The sequence below is a fragment of the Pinus tabuliformis genome, chromosome 4_1 (assembly GCF_031772625.1).
Source record: "Pinus tabuliformis cultivar Carrire ecotype Pingquan chromosome 4_1, CPIR1, whole genome shotgun sequence".
Taxonomy (NCBI): Eukaryota; Viridiplantae; Streptophyta; class Pinopsida; order Pinales; family Pinaceae; genus Pinus; species Pinus tabuliformis.
Window position 1 is genome coordinate 722500431 of NC_142303.1, and position 20363 is coordinate 722520793.

At 36.9% G+C, this 20363-nt stretch overlaps 1 protein-coding gene across 1 annotated transcript; it reads left to right on the forward strand.

The window, feature by feature from the left end:
- Positions 1-265: 265 nt before the first annotated feature.
- On the forward strand, positions 266-10395 carry LOC149178176 (protein NUCLEAR FUSION DEFECTIVE 4-like). The gene is made up of 6 exons (XM_089422013.1): positions 266-640; positions 953-1085; positions 6365-6465; positions 6809-7171; positions 8867-9775; positions 9883-10395. Exons 1-6 carry the CDS (start codon positions 266-268, stop codon positions 10393-10395), a joined length of 2394 nt encoding a protein of 797 aa, XP_089278139.1.
- Positions 10396-20363: the final 9968 nt, after the last annotated feature.

A 20363-nucleotide genomic window follows, 5' to 3' on the forward strand; every position in this document is an offset into this window, starting at 1 on the left:
CAACACAGACCCTCAAGAGACGTTCGCTCGCATTAAGCGGCCGAGAGAGCTAGAGAAGGGAGGGTCCAAAAAGAAATCCAAGGCAACCAAGACCTCGCTAGACCCTATCACATTGATGGAGGGCGACTTATATGACATCGGTGACACAGTCAGAGATGTCACTGTGGAGGCCCTACAAAAATTTGAAAAGTAGCAGCAGATCATCCTAGGGGCCATGTAGACTGGGCTGCAAGAGTTGCAGAACCACATGTCACAAGCTGGTACGATGTCCACCAAATTGGCTATTGGCATGTCAGAGGCTGCCGATATGCTGCACACGAAGGCTTCTACTGCGATAGTGCTACTAGATGGACTGAACTTGGAAGTGCTTCCACGTGAAGCACTCCAGCTCTTGCAGGATGGAATAATTGCAGAGCTAAGGGCCTGTGAGCACCGCGCCCTCCAGGTGATCATTGAACAAAAGATAAACAACGAGCAGATGGCCCTACAGAGGAATACTGCCATCGCCACTAAGGCCGAGGTGACCAACCAGAGAAAGAATATCATACAGGTCGTGGAGGAGGCATGCAGAATGGTTCCAGAGTTAGCCATTTTGGAGGAGGAGCCAGTCAAGGTCTACATCTACAAATCGGCCACAGGGGTGTGCAACACCTGGAGAGAGATGGCACAAGTTCAGTTGTTGTTGAACCTATAGATTACAGAGCTCCAGTTGAGGGCCCATCCTTCAACACCACTAGAGGTAAAGGAACAACGGTTGGTCGCTGTCACAGAAGAAGTCGCAGCGGGGGAGAGTGCAGTAGTAGACTGCACATAGTTGTTCAAACAATCATTTGAGGTCCTGACCAGCTTGCAGGAGGACCCAAACGTCCAAAGGCTAGAGGCAGAAGCGTGCAAACTCCAATAATGCTATGATGAAGTTAAGGGCACAACATGAACCATCATGCTAACACAGACGTTAGCTAAGTTGCGGGAAGGAAAGCAGCTAAAGGAACAGGTTGACGCAGTGTTGCACAAGGAAGCAGTGTTGAAGGCACGACTAAAACCCTGGCTGGAGGAAGCTTATGCAGTCACTGTAAACATTGAAGGTAAGATTGTGAAACTGCAAGTGACGCAGCAATAGCTTTAGGCTGATAGCACAGGGGCGGTAACCGAGAAAATAGTTGAAGATGCTAAGCAGGCAGTAGCTCAGTGCACGACCGAAGTTGTGGTCATCAAGGTCGAGCTAGATGGGTTTTGCGCAAAGATCTTCATGCCTACCGAGTGACTCGAGGGCGAGTCGCAATGTTTGTGTTGGGGTTCTGTTGGGGTCCTGTTGGGAGTGGGATCCCCCAAGGGCAGTTTTGGGGCTAAAAGCCCATGTTAAGTCAATTTTTGTAATATAATTGTAAAGAATCCTCATTTTGTGGTCGCGGAGCACGAAGGTGTTATGTGTCAAAAAGGGTATTCTGCCCTTAGTTCTGTAAATTAAAGTCGGCTGTAAGAGACCTACCCGTCATCCGTGGACCATGGGATTTTATAAAAAGAGCTAAGCTCTAAGTGGTTTAGGCATCGATCAATAGAATGGCAGATCATGTAATAGAGTGATAGCTCTGAAGAAGAAGTCTAAGTCATGGGTCGTAGTGTAGATAGAGGCTCTGCAGCTGAGTGCGCAGAGGCCTAGGGTAGAAGTCTGCAGTTGAGTGCACGGACCCTTGCAGCTATGTGCACAGGGTGGACAGAGTCTGTAACACTTGGGAGATATTAATAAAAGGAGTTATTCTACAATTTCTATGTCTTTGTTCTATTGATGTGTTTGGATATATTATGTATGAATTTCCTTTATTATGCTTATATTATGCGCGAACGAATGCAATTACATTGAATAATTGAACGCAATTATGAATATCTGCTTACGCGGTGATAACTTTAAGTATTTGACAAGATAAGAAATTCACATAGGATAATTGAGGAATCTGCACGACACACTGTCATAGAAGCACAAAAATACCTGAGCCATAGGTTAGGGATGTGTGAAGGTTGATCATATACTTTCACGAAGGTATTGAGGACCAGAATAGAGGATTTGTCTTGCAAGCCCTAGAGTGAAACCACCTGCACGAAGGCATGGATAGAAGATATCAAATGCCATCACAACCATCTCAAGGTGCGGAAACTTATTTCCAGCATGCCTCGATACTGCTTCGGGTGAGACTTTGGTCCACGCTCCATGGGCTGATGCCGAAAGGGCCAGTAGTGTATGGACTTGTTTGGATAATTAATGTTGAACCTGGTTCAGGTCCCCTCAAGCCAACAATGTGCCAATCCTTGTTATAGCTAAGTATGAGAGGGTAGTAAGTCTTCTTAATGACATATGGAGAAACTAATGAATAATGAATAGATAATGCATTATGACCTACATGTACTATATTTACAAAGCGTTTTTCTAAATTATTCACATGTGTTGGATAAGTTTTGAATAATAATATAGCCCTAAGAAAAGAATATAGATACACAGATATTGTTGACATTGTTCTGGAGAATTCTGGGCAACTGGCCTGTAGGAAAGCCCTAAGAAAAAAAAACAGAGGTCGTCGCTTCATGCATAGAAAGAGGAAATTTTAGCCACATGGAATATGAGTTATGCGTGTGGCTGGAGTCCTTTGGATGCACTGACAAGATTGCATGCGTGGTTGGGTTTTATAACTTGGTTGAAAGTGGTTTCATCTCAGAGAAAAGGTCACCAGTGGAAATTTTTTGACATGTAGGTGATCATGTGTCTCTAGGTGATGCAATAATTTTTGAAAAGTGGACCCTGTTTCCATAATTGTATCTTAGAGGTTGGGCCATGTATAGTAACTCTTAGCTCATGCTTACCCTAGTGAGCTTGTAAAAGTGGGTAAATGTGGGGTGGGGTGTTACAAGTATCCTGATAGATTTATATTCATTTATGGTCATGGGTTTCTATATTATTAAGAATTCTAGTGGTCGGAAATATTTTATGCAAATCAACTCTTGAGTCCAATTTTTCCATGGTTATGTACCTATGAGTTTGACTGATATTTATTATGGCTCTATGTTAGTCAATTGATCAAAATACCATTTTTTATTAACACACAATCAACTTGGTGTTGTGAACAATTTATCACAACAACTAAGAGATTGTAGGAACTCCATGAGAATAAGGTAGCTTGTCAAATTTCTAATGGGGTACTTAACTTGTAGCCAGTCATTTATATCTTGCACGCATAATGCAAAAATCAAGAATTAGGGCCAAAATGCTATTATTGATAGTCTTGTGACAATTGTAAGATTCCCGCCCCCTACGCCCCCCCTCCCCCCCGCGCCCCCCAAAATATGATAGATGAATTTGATACTGAGGTTGAACTTATTGATGATTTCAAGGAGGAATTTGAGGCCCCTTCCCATTTAGAAAATGCTTTCTTGAAGAATTAAATTTGCAAGATGGAGGAAAAAAATCTTAGTGAGCTAATGAGGTTGCCTATTTAAAATCCTTAGTGGAAATTATTTGTGATGAAGTTTCCCCTCTTCAAGAAGATAACAATAGACTATTTGATAAATATCAAGCTTTGCAAGAAAATTACAATGCCATGTTATTGTAGTTGAATGAGAAGAATGGTATTATTCAAAGCTTGCAGGAGTGCAAATAGAACCTTGAGCTAGAAGTTTGTGGACTACAAGATGCTGAGAAGAAGACTATTGTTGTTGAGTTGCTAGGATCACCTATTACTTATTACACCTTTGATGATCTTGATTATAGCTCCATTGTTTGTAAGAAGGTTGATGTTCAGACATTTGTACTATCAAACGCGTTTGTGTCACCCATCTTTGAAAAAGCACTACCAATATTGGGTCCCAATTGATGAGTAAAATGGGATATATTAGAGAAGGAATCAAGAAGAATTGAATAGGAATTATTGTTACTATTCTGCATAAAGCACATACAACTAGATCTAGTCTTTGATATGCCATTTCTACTAACTCACTTCCTACATCTGATCTTGTTGAATTTGGGAAAATGTCATTTGTTGCAGGGAGATATTAGACTACATTATTGGAAGAGTAGCCAATTACTAACTATGTTGCGCAAATTAATGAGATGACTACTAGTGTCATTGCAAACGACAATATTGTTGCACTAGGATTTGAGTCTATAGAACATAAATCTGAGCCAACACAAGACCCTTCTACAAATCTAATAATTTTAATCAAGAATAAGAAACCTAGTAGCTATGCATTCAACTCATTGCAAAAATGACAAGAAAGGTTGGACTATGGACCAATTCCATCTATTGAGATTCATTGTGGTTGGATTGAAGGATGGTCATGGCATCATTTAAACATGTGTTTACAGATTTCATATTGTTGTGTTTCATGGGCTATGAAGTTGCATAATGTTCATTTTTTTTGTGTTTGTTACTTTGGAAATGGTTTACTAGGGATCCATTAGAAATTACGATTGATGTGAGTTTTTGAATAGATTGTTATCGAAAAGGATTTGATTGCTATTACTCCTTCATTTATGTTTATCGTGAGCGAGCTTGATAATGATAAAGATTATCTTGATGGACAAAGGTTACCTATTTTTTGTACTATGTTCTGTAGTCAACTAATCGATTGGACCTTGCTATCTTATCATCTTGTTGTCAATGACTATCTTGTATTTCCTTAATCCTGTTTAATTAATGTTGATGGTGATAGTGTTCAAGCATATTTAGGAGTATTGTTATAGTTTGTTTTGATTAGATTTTACAGTCAAAACAAAGTAAGGGGGTGAGTTTTGTTATGTAATTTGTTATCCTCCAAGTTGAGTTTATAAATTTTTCATACTTCTTGTTTGGACAGTTCAATGTCTACATGATTAATTGTTATTTTGTTGGTTGATGGTGGTTTCTTTGGTTGAAGCCTTTATTTTGGTTCGTCCCTAACACTTACTCTTTTCTGAACCTTTTATGTGGTGGTTGTAGGTGTTTGACATTCTTGTGCCTCTGAAACATCTTTTATTTCAAAGATCAACCAATTTAATTTAGGTTGCTTGGCTCCAATCTTTAAAATAGTTTACTACCGCTTGATTAGAGAAAGATTTTGCTCATATCATCCAATAAATCGTTATAAGATCTACAATTTCAACATCCATATTTTTTTTAGCATCATCAACATCTTTCTCTTTTCTAGACAAGAATCTTTTCTTACAAAATTTTCCTCCTCTTCTCCACTTATAAGAGTTTGGCCATTTTCTATGACTCAAATTTTCTTTATATTTATTCTCTACATTTAACTAGCAAAATGTTAATATTAATATTTTCCAAACACTCCATTTTCCAATAATTCAACTGTTATGAATTATAAAATCACCAAGATTTTTTATATACCTAATTGTTATAACTATCTTGAAATGCAGCTAAATCTCATCCATAGTTAATATGTAATACTATTACAAAAGCTTTCACAAGAAACTTTTTAAATAAGCCCTTTCTTCCCTTCTTTTTCAATATATTTTGAAATTTTAGAACTTAACATGTAATACTTTTACAAAAGCTTTTGCAATAAACTTTTTAAATAAACCCTTTCTGACCCCTTTTTTTCTTATATACTTTGAAATTTTAGGCCTTAATCATTAAAGGTTACAGAAAAATGTTTCAACAAAAAACAGCATATGATTTAATATGCCGACTTTCAAAATATACCGGGTTTAATATTATAGATCTCCAAATCTACTGAGTACGGTTAGTCAGGAAACTAGATGGATGGAATTATGGCGTTATCACGGTAAAACCCAATAAGTAGAATTCTTTAGGTATGAAATATTATTTTACAAAATCATATAATGACTTGGGGATCTAGCCATTGACAAACTACCATCTTTTAAGTAAGCTGGCTCGAACTGCCCGCCCTTATCCACGGTTGCAAATTTATGGATTCCATCAGTTTAGGAATGGATGGCAAAATTTAGCGCCTCCGAGAATATCGGCGCCGATGAAGGTAAGTGCTAAGAGGTAAAGACGCGTTTTCATTCGTCGCGCCCATAGGATTAACCAGTGGTTTTTGAGTGCGATTTTTTTGGAAAATTTTTTCATTTAATTTGAAAAGTGAAGTGAATACTTTATAATTGAAATCAAGATTCGAGAGCAATTGTTTGTTTGTTTTGGTTTTTTTTAATTGCAGAATTCCAACTAAAATCCATCAGAAATTCTAAAAAAATCGCAGACTACTCCAAGTCATGTTCTCACCTTCGCATCACATGCATCTGATTTGAATTTACAACATATTCACATCCACATCGATCAAGCTTAAATCTCTGAATCCTGTTGCTGTACGTTTGATTTAATTCTTAACATAAATATCTGACTAATATCTGACTTTTTAGGTTGCCCAACTGACCCGTCCAACATTCGGTTCTTCGGAGTCTCTTGTCGGACGACCCGTAAAAATAGGGCAGTGAAATTGGCGTTCTCTAATTTTAATTATGTCAGGTTTTTAAATATTTCTCATAATTTTCTTCGATTGAGACTCTTGTTTGTAACGGGATCGAAATGTTTTGGATTATTTTATTCGAATTTGAAATTCGTTCGTCCTTTTTGCTCTCTGCATTATGGAGTTTGACGTTCGAATTGATCGGAGACGCGCATGGTCATCCCACGCATTTAGAATGCGTGGTGTTCAGCCGACCGGACCGAAGACTTGAAGACTTTGCGGTCTTTGTTGGCTTTTCGTTGAGTAGACTGGAGTGTCTTGTGATTGCAGGTTGGCATAGGTTCCATCCATAAAAATGGCCACTGCTAGCATAATGTAAGCAGTTATTGATTTTCAGTTATATGGTTATTGCCGTGCCCTGAACGAGAGCAGCAATATGTCAAGCTCTAACTTACTTTCCATCAAACGCTGGACTTGTTTTATAGCAGCGATATGGCTGCAATCTATCAATGGAACCAACTTCGATTTTTCTGATTACTCTTCTGATTTGAAGAAAATCATGGAGATTAATCAACTCCAAGTTAATAACCTAGCTGTGGCGTCAGATATCGGAAAAGTCATGGGTTGGGTTTCTGGACTGGCGTGCGCATATTTGCCAACCTGGGTTGTTCTTGGCATTGGAATGAGCTTGGGAATGGTGGGTTATGGCGTTCAATGGCTAATTTTGAGTCGAATCATCCGTCCATTGGATTATTGGCAGGTTATATTCTTTCAAAATTTCTATTTAATTTTGTTATCGAAGGTTATATTCTTTCAAAATTTATATTTAATTTTGTTATATATATTTAATTTTGTTATCAAAATTCATGCAAAGTGTAAAGGCATTCAGAGAGATGTGTTGGATTTTAGATGCTCCCGTGTGTTTCATGATATGGACTAATGGTCTCTCCTGGATCTTTATTTATGGCGATGTGATAGTTGACTAACACCTAAGGGTTCTCGTCTAACCATAATCGTGATTCCCAACAAGTGGTATGAGAGCTTCGGTCACAAGTTCTATACATACTTGGCTGAAGTTGGGGGGAAATTCTTGGACATTGGGTAAACCAACGTTCCCATGTGTTTCCCTTGTGGATCTTTATCTATGGTGATGAGATCGTTGACACACCTGCAGGTTTTGGTCTAATGACAATCGTGATTCCTAACAAAAGGTATTAGAGTGTAGGTCATGAGTTCAAGACACACTCATCTCACATTGGAGGAGATTGTTGGACATTGGATAAACCAAGGCAACATAGAATAATCGCCTCTCATGGATCTTTATCTCTAGCAATGTGATCGTTGACTAACACCTGCGGGTTTTGGTCTAACAATCGTGATTCTCAACAAATGGGATCAGAGCTTAGGTCACTAGTTCGTTACACACTGTGCTCACATTGGGGGGAGATTGTTGGACATTGGGTAAACCAATGCTCCCCTTGTGTTTCACGACTAACTACCTCTCGTGGATCCTTATCTCTCGCGATATGATCGTTGACTAAAACCTTCAGGTTTTGGTCTCACGGTAATCGTGATTGCCAATAAATGGTATTAGAGTGTAGATCACTAGTTCGTTACAAACCCTGCTCACGTTGGGGGGAGATTGGTTGACAATGGGTAAACCAACGCTCCTCATTTGTTTCATGACATGGACTAACCGCCTCTCGTGGATCTTGATCTCTATTGATGTCATCATTGACTAATACATGCGGGTTTTGGTCTAACAGCAATCGTGATTTCCAACAAGTGGTATTAGAGCATAGGTCACGAGTTCGATACACACCCGGCTCGCATTGGGGTTGAGATTGTCAGACATTGAGTAAATGCTCCCTATGTGTTTCGTGACATCGACTAACCACTTCTTGCGAATCCTTATCTCTGGCGATGCAATAGTTGACCTTCAGGTTTTGGTCTAATGGCAATTGTGATTCCCAACAAGTGGTATGAGAGCGGTCACGAGATAGATATACACCCAGCTCTAATTGGGGGGAGATTGTTGGACATTGGATAAAAGAACACTCCTTTTGTGTTTCATGACATGGGTAGTACTAACGACCTCTTGTAAATCTTTACCTTTAGCGATGCCGTAGTTGACTAACAACTACAGGTTTTGGTGATTTTGACACCATAATTGACTAACAACTGGTTTTGGGGATTTTGACTTAACAACAATGGCGATTCCCAACCAAACGAAGCTTCATGTTATTATAAATTTCTTCGCTTAATAATTACAAATTTCTTCTAGTAATGATTACAAGGAATTGAAATAAAATTGTACTCCCATGGTAGAAATTTTCTAAAATATATTGTTATAGTACGGTGAATTTAAAATATTCACATAGACTTATTGTTGAAGTGTTATAGCTCGCTTGGTGCCATCTTTTATGAGATTTAATTTGTTTTCATGTCAACGCAGGTGTATATATTCTGCTTTCTCGCTGGGAATAGCATTTGTTGGTTCAACACTGTGAGCTTCAAAGCTGCCATTGAAGTTTTCCCGGGGCAGAGAGGAATGGCTTCTGGCTTGAGTACAAGCTATATAGGCCTCAGTCCCGTGATTTACACCTGTCTCTCTTCCATTCTGGATCCTGGGAATCCTTCGCTGTACTTACTTTTAAACTGCATAGTCCCCTCTGTAGTGGGTGTAATTGCAGCAGTAATACTGCGTTTCTCAGAATTAGAAATGGGGGCCATGGAGGACGATGAAGATAAGAAATACATGATTCTATGCACGCTGATTGCCCTAGCCACTGCTGTATATTCTATAGCTTTTGAGTTCTTGCCCCACGGGAAACGCCAACTTGAAGGAGCGTACGTTGCCATCTTTATCATTCTACTGATGGCCCCTACATCTATACCCTTCAAGATTTCCTTAAACAATAGAAGGAATGAAGCGAAGTTAAACACTTACAGTTTATCTCCAGAGCAGCAAAATGCCAAAGTAGAAAATCCTGCCACCAACGAGAGATGCGAGGTAAGTTTAATTGAAAGTGAAAATAACAAAATCAATGTTCAAAGCCTAGATATGGAAAACCCACTGCAAACTGCAGACAGGTTCGAGCATATTAAGAGTAGGAGATTCCCACTGATTTCAGTTCCACCATTGGGAGAGGAGCACGGCATCTTACAGCTCTTGGGAAGTATTGATTTCTGGCTTTATTATTTCGTATATTTTTGTGGCGGAACTGTTGGAATAGTTTATATGAACAACCTAGGGCAAATTGTTCCGTCCCTCGGATACTCCAGGACACCGATCATAGTATCTCTTGTTTCGTCCTTTGGATTTTTTGGGCGTATTGCATCCGGGCTTCCCGATTATATCTTGGTATACTAATCCATACATTCTCCTTTCTTGCATATCTATTGTGCATCTTTTCGTATTAGGGTTTTCTATGTTTTCTTAGTATAACGGTATCGTTTTCTGTGAATTAGAAATGCGGGAAGTTGGGAAAGTACCGGGCCATGCCAAGGCCAGGATGGATGGGCATATGGATGGTTCCCTTGTTTGTAGCCTTCTTCATGCTGAGATTCATGAACCCAACCAGCAGCGTTGTCCTTTATGTGAGCACGGCCATGGTTGGAACTTCTGTAGGAGCCATCAGCGCCATAGCCATTCCGATTTCATCAGAGATGTTCGGAATGAAAAGTTTTGGTGTCAACCACAACATTCTTGTCACAAATATTGCATTTGGTTCTCTTCTCTTCGGTGAAGTTGCAGGAATCATCTATGATGACTCGTCTTCTCTTCATTCTTCTGATATGGATGAACATGTAAGAAACTCAGGCGGTCCGCATCTCTGCGTGGGAAGACAGTGTTTCGAAAAGACGTTTCTGCTGTGGGGATGTGTATGTCTCTTTGGAATTGCTCTCTGCGTTGTTCTATGCATGAGAGCACGCGAGTTGTATGAATCTATCCACAAGGAACGATTCCATGAAACAGATTAGAATTAACTATATGTATTTCATTTATACAAATATCAATATAAAAGCTTGTCCTATATTTTCTGCACGAAAATCGCAACATTAATACCACTGGGTCCGGAACCCTGGCTACAAACGTCGCACGACCTGTGTCGCATTGATTTCATTAATTTCAGAGTCGAATTCCAACCAGGCCTGGAATTTGACGTTCGGTCGTTTTTTCCATCTTTTTTCAACGATACAAACTTTTTTATGACGAGATGTAAAAGAAATACATGGTCGTTGGATCAGAAGGATCCAGGATTAATCTGTTGTGGTTTGCAATGTTTTAAAAGAGGCTGACAGGAATCAATAAAATTGGAACCTACAGTGCCCATATGACTCTTTTGGAAAGGAGATTCAAAATATAGACGATTCATTTTTTGTTTCAACTTGTAACTAAAGCGGGTATATCTGTGCCACTTTTATGAGGCAACATAAATTTTGACCAGCAAAAAAATATACAAACCTTAAATTTGTTGTTTAAATATTTAAGTGGTCTATCATAAAATTTTAATAAATGATTTAGATAGAGGTTAAATTTGATAATCTGTTTACTTGTAGCATTTATGTTTTGTAAACATTCTGTAGATTGAGTGCACATGGGATTCTTACACAAAAGAAGAATACGGAGAAAAAGATTGTTTGGACATGACGTACACTTAAGAAAATAATGAATTCCTGTGTTTTTTTAATAATTATTATTAATTACATTAAAATTTATTCTTTTATAAAAAATATTACATATAAACACATAAAAATTAAAAACTTATAAATTTACATAAAACACAAAGCAACACAAAGCAATAGACATGAAAAACAAATGACCTCCATCAAATTTCCACAAAACAGACCAGATAAATTTGAAATTCAAGCCTGATTCCAACTATGTTGTACCCCTATGATAACTTGCGTAAAGAATATATATGCAAATGGATAACGGCACGTTAACCAATGTTTATGTGTATCCTGCCATCACATAAAACCTGCCAACCTGCCAATGGACCCATGAATGTTTATGTGAAACCTGATCCCATTTTATATCAAACCTGAGAGAACGACCATAGGATTTGATATTTGGTCTTTCTCTGGATTTGAATATGTAATATCTTAAAGGGATAAAACTTATGTAAAGTTTAATTACCCTTTTTCTTAAAAAATAAAATTGAATTTATTTATTTCCAGAACATGTAATTCCATGCAAATTTTCATATCAATTATTAATTGGAAGTATAATGATGTTATAACACATATATATGTATATATGTGATGAATTATATTATTTTTTGAAATTGAAAATTTACAAATTAAATAGTAAATAGTAGCGAAACCAGGATTGAAATATTGGGTTATGTGGCTTTGTATATAAATAGTTGTAAATAAAAAGTCAAGAACCAAAAATATGGGGTATTATGAGTTTCTCTCGATTTGAATATGAAATATCTTAAAGGAATAAAATTTATATAATTTTTTTTTTTTCCAAAATATGTAGTTTTATGTAAATTTTCATATTAATTATTAAATGGAATCGGAAAGGAAATCCTTTGAGAAGATCCTTCTCCTTAACCTAAGCTAATTTTCCCTATACATAGGTTAGTAGATCAAGAACATTATAATATTCGGATTAATATTCCTGCGAGATTTTACTAAAAACATCACAATAATTTCCAAACCATCATTAGGGAATCAAAATAGCATGTAGGGAATCAAAAGAGCATGTATCGACCATAAAACATTTAAATGACAATTTTACCAGTTACCGAAATTTAAACTAATGCATGCAACCAAAAATACATAACATAAAATAATTTTAAAAATGCACCCACTTTATTTTATTAATAGCTATAAAAACAATATATGCCAATACAATTAACAATGAAGCCCTTGCCAATGGCATGGACAACTACTCATCAAATTGCTAAACTAAAACACTAAAGCTCACTTGTGAACCCTGGATACACCCACTAAAGAGATACCATCACGGGTTTCATCTCAAGATTGAGAGATCAAGATGGAAGTTCTATACAAAATATCAATATAATAAACAAATCCATGTTTATCCAAATGCCTTGTTCCTCCTCCCTTTTAAAGGATTGATAGAACTCTCTCGAATCTTCTAGAAGACTTTATTTTATTATTTTTCTATTATGCTTTTACTTATTTTATTTAAGTGACACTTTTAATTTAAATTACTTTTAAGTCACTTTTCACATCAAAAGGGATTATTTTGCTTCTTCAAAGGCCTCTCGGCCAAAAACCATGAATGGTAAATCCCGTGGGAAAATGCTATGTGTAAATACCACGGAAAATACCATAAATACCATATTTTTCTGCCTTTGCACTATAATGGTCTATTTCACTCCTGTATCCTTGATGTCACCAACTCCAGAGGTCCATCCTCACCACACCATAAGGGAAACCAGAAAAAGGAATATTACAAATCCTCCTGCCCCAAGTTGCATATCCTCAAGCAATTCACATATGTCTATGAGTCTACTAGGATCCCATATGAACCACTAAACCATTACAATATGCCACTATATCACTTAACCGAGGATAGATTTCTCAATGCCTGGATCCAAAATCAACATCTGAGTCCACTACTCACCAATAGATCCACTAGCATGTGAATCTCCACCTAGATCCCAATCCAAAAACTGACTCAAATTGCCATTAACAGATCCTCTTGGATCCCAATGCCACCAAAGTTCATAGCCCTTGGTCCATGGCTCTAACTTTATTATGTCCCTACCTACGAATGTTCTTCCAAGAATCATCTCATCAATCAAGTACCAACTCATAATCTCATGTGTGTAAATACTCACATGAGAAATAATCCCATCATGTTGATGTTGCGATACTTTAATCCTAATTTGGATGTTCCTAAGTTGTCTAAAATTTTCTCGATCCTGGCCCACCTGTAAAACTCATTTGGAAAAAATTTCCCCTTTTCCTTCAATGCACAAAGGTGTGTTGATAGAGTTGCAAGCCTTGTCAAGGTATCCCTAAAGAGGGCTTTCTGTAATTCCCAAGTATATTCCTCTTGCTACCTTGTGAGGGACTTGAATCATTCCTCAACACTAGATATCTTGGCTGCTGAATCTACACAAACACTTATGGGTCTTGAAATGTTTAATATTTTCGCGGAAGTCTTCTCCTCACAATTTTGGTGCCCTGCTAAATGCATATGTATCTACCTGTACCACATTGATAACTAGCTCCAAAGACGGATGATCTACTATCTCAGTCACACCTCCAATTTGAGCTTCTCACTAATTATGCAAATCATCTGTATCATCCTCATCATACCCATGCAACTCTAAGTTCTCATCACGTTGGTTTACCACCACTGGCTCATCTTGCAAGTCTCCCTGAATGCTCATAGAATCCGTCTAGTGCTTATGTGAACAATTATTAACATCCGCACTTGATTGTTTCTATTCTTCATGGACGTCCTCCTATAAATCTATGGAATTAGTTGTACAACAGTATGCCTCAACAACACCATTAGGAAGGATTTCCTCCTTCCCTTCTCCATGCACTTCTAAGTGCTTGTCATGTTAGCTAATTATTGTTGGCTTACTCTTTGAATAACATCTCATTATTGCTCACCATCTACACTTGAATGCTCATATTCTTCATGGGTACTTTCCTGAAAATTAGTAAACCAAACTATAAAAACAATCCTCATATTGAATTCCTTTGTTGTCTCCCTCCTATCACCTAAGCATGAATGGTTAGGTGCCTAACTAACTCGTACAACTTTCGTTTCTTCTAAGTCTCTTGTCGGAAGAGGCCTAAAAATAAGGCAGGTGAAATTCCCTGTCACTCGAAAGAGTTATAGAAAAGATTCACATACTCTAATTTTCATTAGGTCAAGTTTTTAAATATTTCTCATAATTTTCTTTGATTGAGACTCTTGTTTGTAATGGGAATGAAATGTTTGGGATTTTTTTTATTTGAATTTGAAACTCGTTTGTCTTTTCTGCTTTCTGCATTATGGAATTTGACGATCGAGTTATTGGAGATGCACATGGTCATCCCACGTATTTGACCATCCTTAAGCCGATTGCAGATTCTCGGAATATTCCAAGATTCAACAGACATGGGCGCGGTCAATTTTTTGACCGTGCCCATGTCTGTCGGATCTCAAAATATTATGGGAATCTGCAATTGACTTAAGCTCACCGCATTTGGAATACATGATGTTCAGCGGATCGGAAGACTATTTTCTACGTCGGACCGAAGACTTGAAGACTTTAGGGTATTTCTTGGGTTTTCATTGAGTAGAATGTAGTGCCTTGTGGTTGCACGTTAGCATAGGTTCCATCCATAAAAATGGCCACTGCTATCATAATGTAAGCAGTTATTGATATTCAGTTATATGTTTATTGTCGTGCCCTCGACAAGAGCATCAATATATAAGCTCTAACTTACTTTCCATCAAACGCTAGACCTATTTTATAGCAACGATATGGCTACAATCTATCATTGGAACCAACTTTGATTTTTCAAATTACTCTTCTGATTTGAAGAAAATTATGAGGATTAATCAACTCCAACTGAATAACCTAGCGGTGACCTCAGATATTGGAAAAGTCATGGGTTGCGTCTCTGGACTGGCGTGTGCATATCTGCCCTTTTGCGCTGTTCTTGGCATTGGAATGAGCTTGGGAATGATGGGTTATGGAGTTCCATGGCTAATATTGAGTGAAATTATCGATCCATTGGATTATTGGCAAGTTATATTCTTTCGGAAGTCTATTTCATTTTTGTGATAGTTCACAGAGATTAAGGGATGATTTTTTCTAGATTGTACTAGAGTTCGTGCAATGTGTACAAGGCATTCAAATAAGTGTTGGAGTTTCTGCAAAGGATACAAGGCATTCAAAGACGTGTTGGACATTTGGAAAACTAAAGTTCCAATGTGTTTGGTGACATGGACTAACTGCTTCTCATCGATCCTTATCTCTTGCGATGCGATTGTTAACTAACACTTGTGGGTTCTGGTCTAACTACAATTGTGATTCCCAACAAGTGGCACTCTTTGTATGTTTCACGACATGGACTAACCACCTCTTGTGGATCCTTATCTCTAGCGATGTGATCGTTGACTGACACTTATGGATTTTGGTCTAATGACAATCATGATTCCCAACAAGTTGTATCAGAGCATAGGTCACGAGTTTGATACACACTCGGCTGGCGTTGGGGGCAGATTGTTGGACATTGGGTAAACCAGCACTACCGGTGTGTTTCACGACATGGACTAACTGCCTCTAGTGGATCCTGATCTTTGGTGATGCGGTCGTTGACTAACACTTGCAGGTTTTGGTCTAATGACAGTGATTCCCAACAAGATGAAACTTCAAGATATTATGAGTTTCGGGATATTATGAGTTTCTTCACGTAATGATTATACAAGAAATTGAAATAAAGTTATAGACTCTTTTCAAAATTATGCACTCTTTCCATGGTAGAATTTTTCTTAAAAATACTATTATAATATGGTGAATTTAAAATATTCACATAGACTTATTGTTGCAATGTTATAGCTTGCTTGGTGTCATCTCTTATGAGATTTAATTTTTTATTTTGTCAACGTAGGTCTATATATTCTACTTTCTCGCGGGGAATAACATTTGTTGGTTCAACATTGTGAGCTTCAAGGATGCCATTGAACTTTTCCGAGGGGAGAGAGGAATGACTTCTGGCTTGAGTACAAGCTATGTAGGCCTCAGTCCTGTGATTTACACCTGTCTCTCTTCCATTTTGGACCCTAGGAATCCTTCATTGTACTTACTTTTAAATTGCATATTCCCCTCTGTAGTGGGTGTAATTGCAGCAATAATATTGCATTTCTCATAATTACAAACAGGGGCCATGGGGGACGATGAAGATAAGAAATACATGATTCTATGCACAATGATTTCCGTAACCACTACTACATATTCTATAGCTTTTGAGTTATTTCCCCATGGGAAACACCAGCTTGAAGGAGTGTACATTTCCATCTTTATCATTCTACTGATGGACCCTACATATATACCCTTCAAGGTTTCCTTATGCAGTATAAGGAATGAAGCCAAGTTAAATGCTTAGAGTTTATCTCCAGAGCAGTGAAATCCCAAAGTTTATAAGATATTCTTAATAGTAGTTAACATATCAAAGATTGAGATTTCTCTTAATATTAAATTTATCTTGATCATGGTCAACCATGGTCAACCATGTTTTATAGAATCAATCATGGTGAACCATGATCAACAATGATTCAATGTCGCATTGTGGAAAACATTGTCTCAATATGAAAATCAACCATGGTCCAATGTCACATTGTGACACATATTTTATCGATAAGAAAATCAATCATAGTCAACCACAGTCGAATGTCGCATTGTGAGAATGATTCTCTCAATATGAAAATCAACTATGGTCAACCATGGTCAACCATGTTTATTTTAGGGTTTATAATATTTATCTTAGGGTTTATATGCCTTGGGTTTATAATATTGATCTCTTAGGTTTAACATTATTCCCTTGGATTCATAATCCCTTAGGGTTTTAGTATTGATCCCTTGAGTTTGTTATTTCGTTGGGTTTATAATATCAATCCCTTGAGTTTATTAATCTAAGGGTTCAACCATGGTCGAGCATGGTACAACGTCGCATTGTGACAAATATTGTATCAATATGAAAATCAATCATAGTCAACTATGCTTATTTAAGGGTTTTAAATATTTATTTTATTGTTTATATAACTTTGATAGTATTTATATAACTTTTAATATTATTCCCTTGGGTTTATAATATAAATCATGGTCAATTATGGTACACCGTCGTATTGTGACAACTATTGGGTCAATATGAATATTAACCATGGTACAACATCGCATTGTGACAAATATTGTGTCAATATGAATATCAACCATGGCTAATCATGGTCCAACGTTGCATTTTGACAAAGATTGTCTTGATATGAAAATCAATCATGGTTAATCACAGTCATCCATGCTCCAACATAGCATTGTGACAAAGATTGTCACAATGTGAAAATCAATCATGGTCAGCCATCTTTATTTCAGGTTTTATAATATTTATCTTGGGGTTTGTATACCTTAGGTTTATAATATTAATCTTTTGGGTTCAATATTATTCCCTTGGGTTCATAATCCCTTAGGGTTTTAGTATTAATCTCTTGGGTTTATACTATCAATCATGGTCAACCATGGTTAACCATGCTCACCCATTTTTTATATAATCAATCATGGTGAACCATGGTCCAAAGTTGCATTTTGACAAAGATTTTGTCAATATGAAAATCAACCATGGTTATTTTCACAAAGATGGTTTTAGTGTTAATCCTTTGGGTTTATTATTCATTTGGACTTATAATATCAATCCCTTGGGTTTATTATTCCCTTCACTTTATAATATCAATCATGGTCAACCATGGTTAATCATAGTCAACCATGGTCAATCATGGTCAATCATGGTCAAATGTCATATTGTGACAAAGATTGTCACTATATGAAAATCAACCATGGTCAACCATGGTCCAACATTTATTGTGACAAAGATTGTATCGATATGAAAATCGATCATTGTCAAGCATCATCAACCATGGTCCAACATCACATTGTGACAAGGATTGTTGCAATATGGAAATCGACCATGGTCATCAATGTTTTATAAAATCATTCATGGTTAACCATGTTCCAACGTTGGATTGTGACAATGATTGTCTCAATATGAAAATCAACCACGGGAAACCATGCTCCAATGTCGCATTGGGACAATGATTATTTATATGAAAATCAATCATGGTGAAGCATGGTCCAACGTCGTATTCTGACAAGGATTGTTTCAATATGAAGATCAATCTTGGTCAACCATGTTTATTTTATGGTTTATAATATTTATGTTTTGGTTTATATACCTTGGGTTTATAATATTAATCCCTTGGATTTAATATTATTCCCTTCAGTTCATAATCCCTTGGGATTTTAGTATTAATCCCTTTGATTTATAATATCAAGCCATTGTGTTTATTATTCTCTTTAGTTTATAATAATATTTTTATTGACATAATAATATTTAATGATATTTTTATTAACATAAATATTTCCTCAATATGAAAATCAACCATGGTCCAACGTCACATTGTGAAAAAAATTGCCTCAATATGGAAATCAAACATGGTCAACCATGTTTATTTTAGGGTTTATAATATTTATCTTAGGTTTTATATTCCTTCGGTTAATAACTTTTATCACTTGGGTTTATTATTCCCTTCGGTTTATAATATCAATCCCTTAGGTTTATTGATCTAAGAGTTCATATACCTAGGCTTTAATATTATTCCCTTAGGTTTATAATATCAATCATGGTCAACTATGTTTTATAAATTCAATCATGGTCTGCCATGGTCTAGTGTCATGGTGTGACAAAGATTGTCTCAATATGAAAATCAATCATTGTTTTAACCATGGTCTATCATCATATTGTGACAAAGATTTTATCAATATGATAATCACGGTCAACCATGTTTTATTAAATAAAACATGGTAATCCATGGTCAATCATGTTGAACCATGGTCAAACGTCGAATTGTGACAAAGATTGTCTTGATATGAAAATAAATCATGGTTAAGCATGGTCAACCATGGTCCAACATCACATTGTAACAAAGATTGTCTCAATATGAAAATCAACCATGGGAAGCCATGTTTATTTAGTGTTTACAATATTTATCTTAAGGTTTATAACATGAAACCTTTGGATTTAATATTATTCCCTTGGGTTCATAATCCCATGTAGTTTTAGTATTAATTCTTTGGGTTTATTATTCCCTTCGGCTTATAATATCAATATCGTGGGTTTATTATGGTCAAATGTCACATTCTCACAAAGATTTTCTCAATATGAAAATAAACCGTGGTCCAATGTCACATTGTGAGAAAGATTTTATCGATATGAAAATCAATCATGATCAATCATGGCCAACCATGGTCCAACATCGTATTGTGACAAGGATTGTCTCAATATGGAAATCAACCATGGTTAGTCATGTTTATTTTAGGGTTTATATACTTTGGGTTTATAATTTTAATCCCTTGGGTTTATAATATCAATCCCTTGGTTTTATTAATTTAAGGGTTCATATTCCTGAGGTATAATATTGTTCTCTTAGGCTTAAAATACCAACCAATCATAGTCAACCATGGTCAAATGTCACATAGTGACAAATAGTATCTCAATATGAGAATAAAACATGGCCAACCATGGTCCAACATCACATTGTGACAAGGATTGCCTCAATATGGAAATGAACCATGGTCAACCATGTTTATTTTAATAGTGTTTATAATATTTATCTTAGGGCTTTTTTTTTTCCCGTGGAAAAATCGTAACTTTTTATTAAGAAAAAGAAAAGTTACACTAGCTGATGCATTGAAGCATTTCCATAATCTGCCCATTGGGCTCGAGTGCTTCCGCACCCCACGCAACGTTAAGGAACTAACGTGCATATAGAAGAAAAAAAAGAGAAAAAAAAGAGAGGGCAAGAAAAACTGAGTTTCGGTTACACATCAGGTTTTTCTTCCCTTTTTCTTTTCGACCTTGCGCCACTCTCCTTGGGTGGGCTCAATCGAAGCTATGACTAACTGTGTTTCTGCTTTCTGAGAACCTGCTTCCTTATCTGAATTTGAAGTATCTGACTGGTGATGTCGTTTGATCCCTCCCATGCTATGATCCTCGTTTCCCTTTTCTACCTGATTTGGGTGAAGCTGTGAGACCTTATTGTCTAATGTGGTTTCCTTCTGGGTCTTCATTTCTTGGGATGATTCAGCATTCTCTGCAGGAGTATCTTCTTCTTCTGCTTCTGATTCTTCATCTTCTGCATTAGGGGGAGAAAATTGCCATCCTTTCCTCTGCTTCCCTTTCTGCTTTCTTTT

Coding starts and splice junctions, on each gene's coding strand:
- LOC149178176 (XM_089422013.1), top strand. CDS start 266: ATGTCCACCAAATTGGCTATTGGCATGTCAGAGGCTGCCGATATGCTG. Junction 641..952: donor TCTACAAATCGGCCACAGGG/GTGTGCAACACC, acceptor ATGCTAACACAG/ACGTTAGCTAAGTTGCGGGA. Junction 7,172..8,866: donor GTCCATTGGATTATTGGCAG/GTTATATTCTTT, acceptor ATGTCAACGCAG/GTGTATATATTCTGCTTTCT.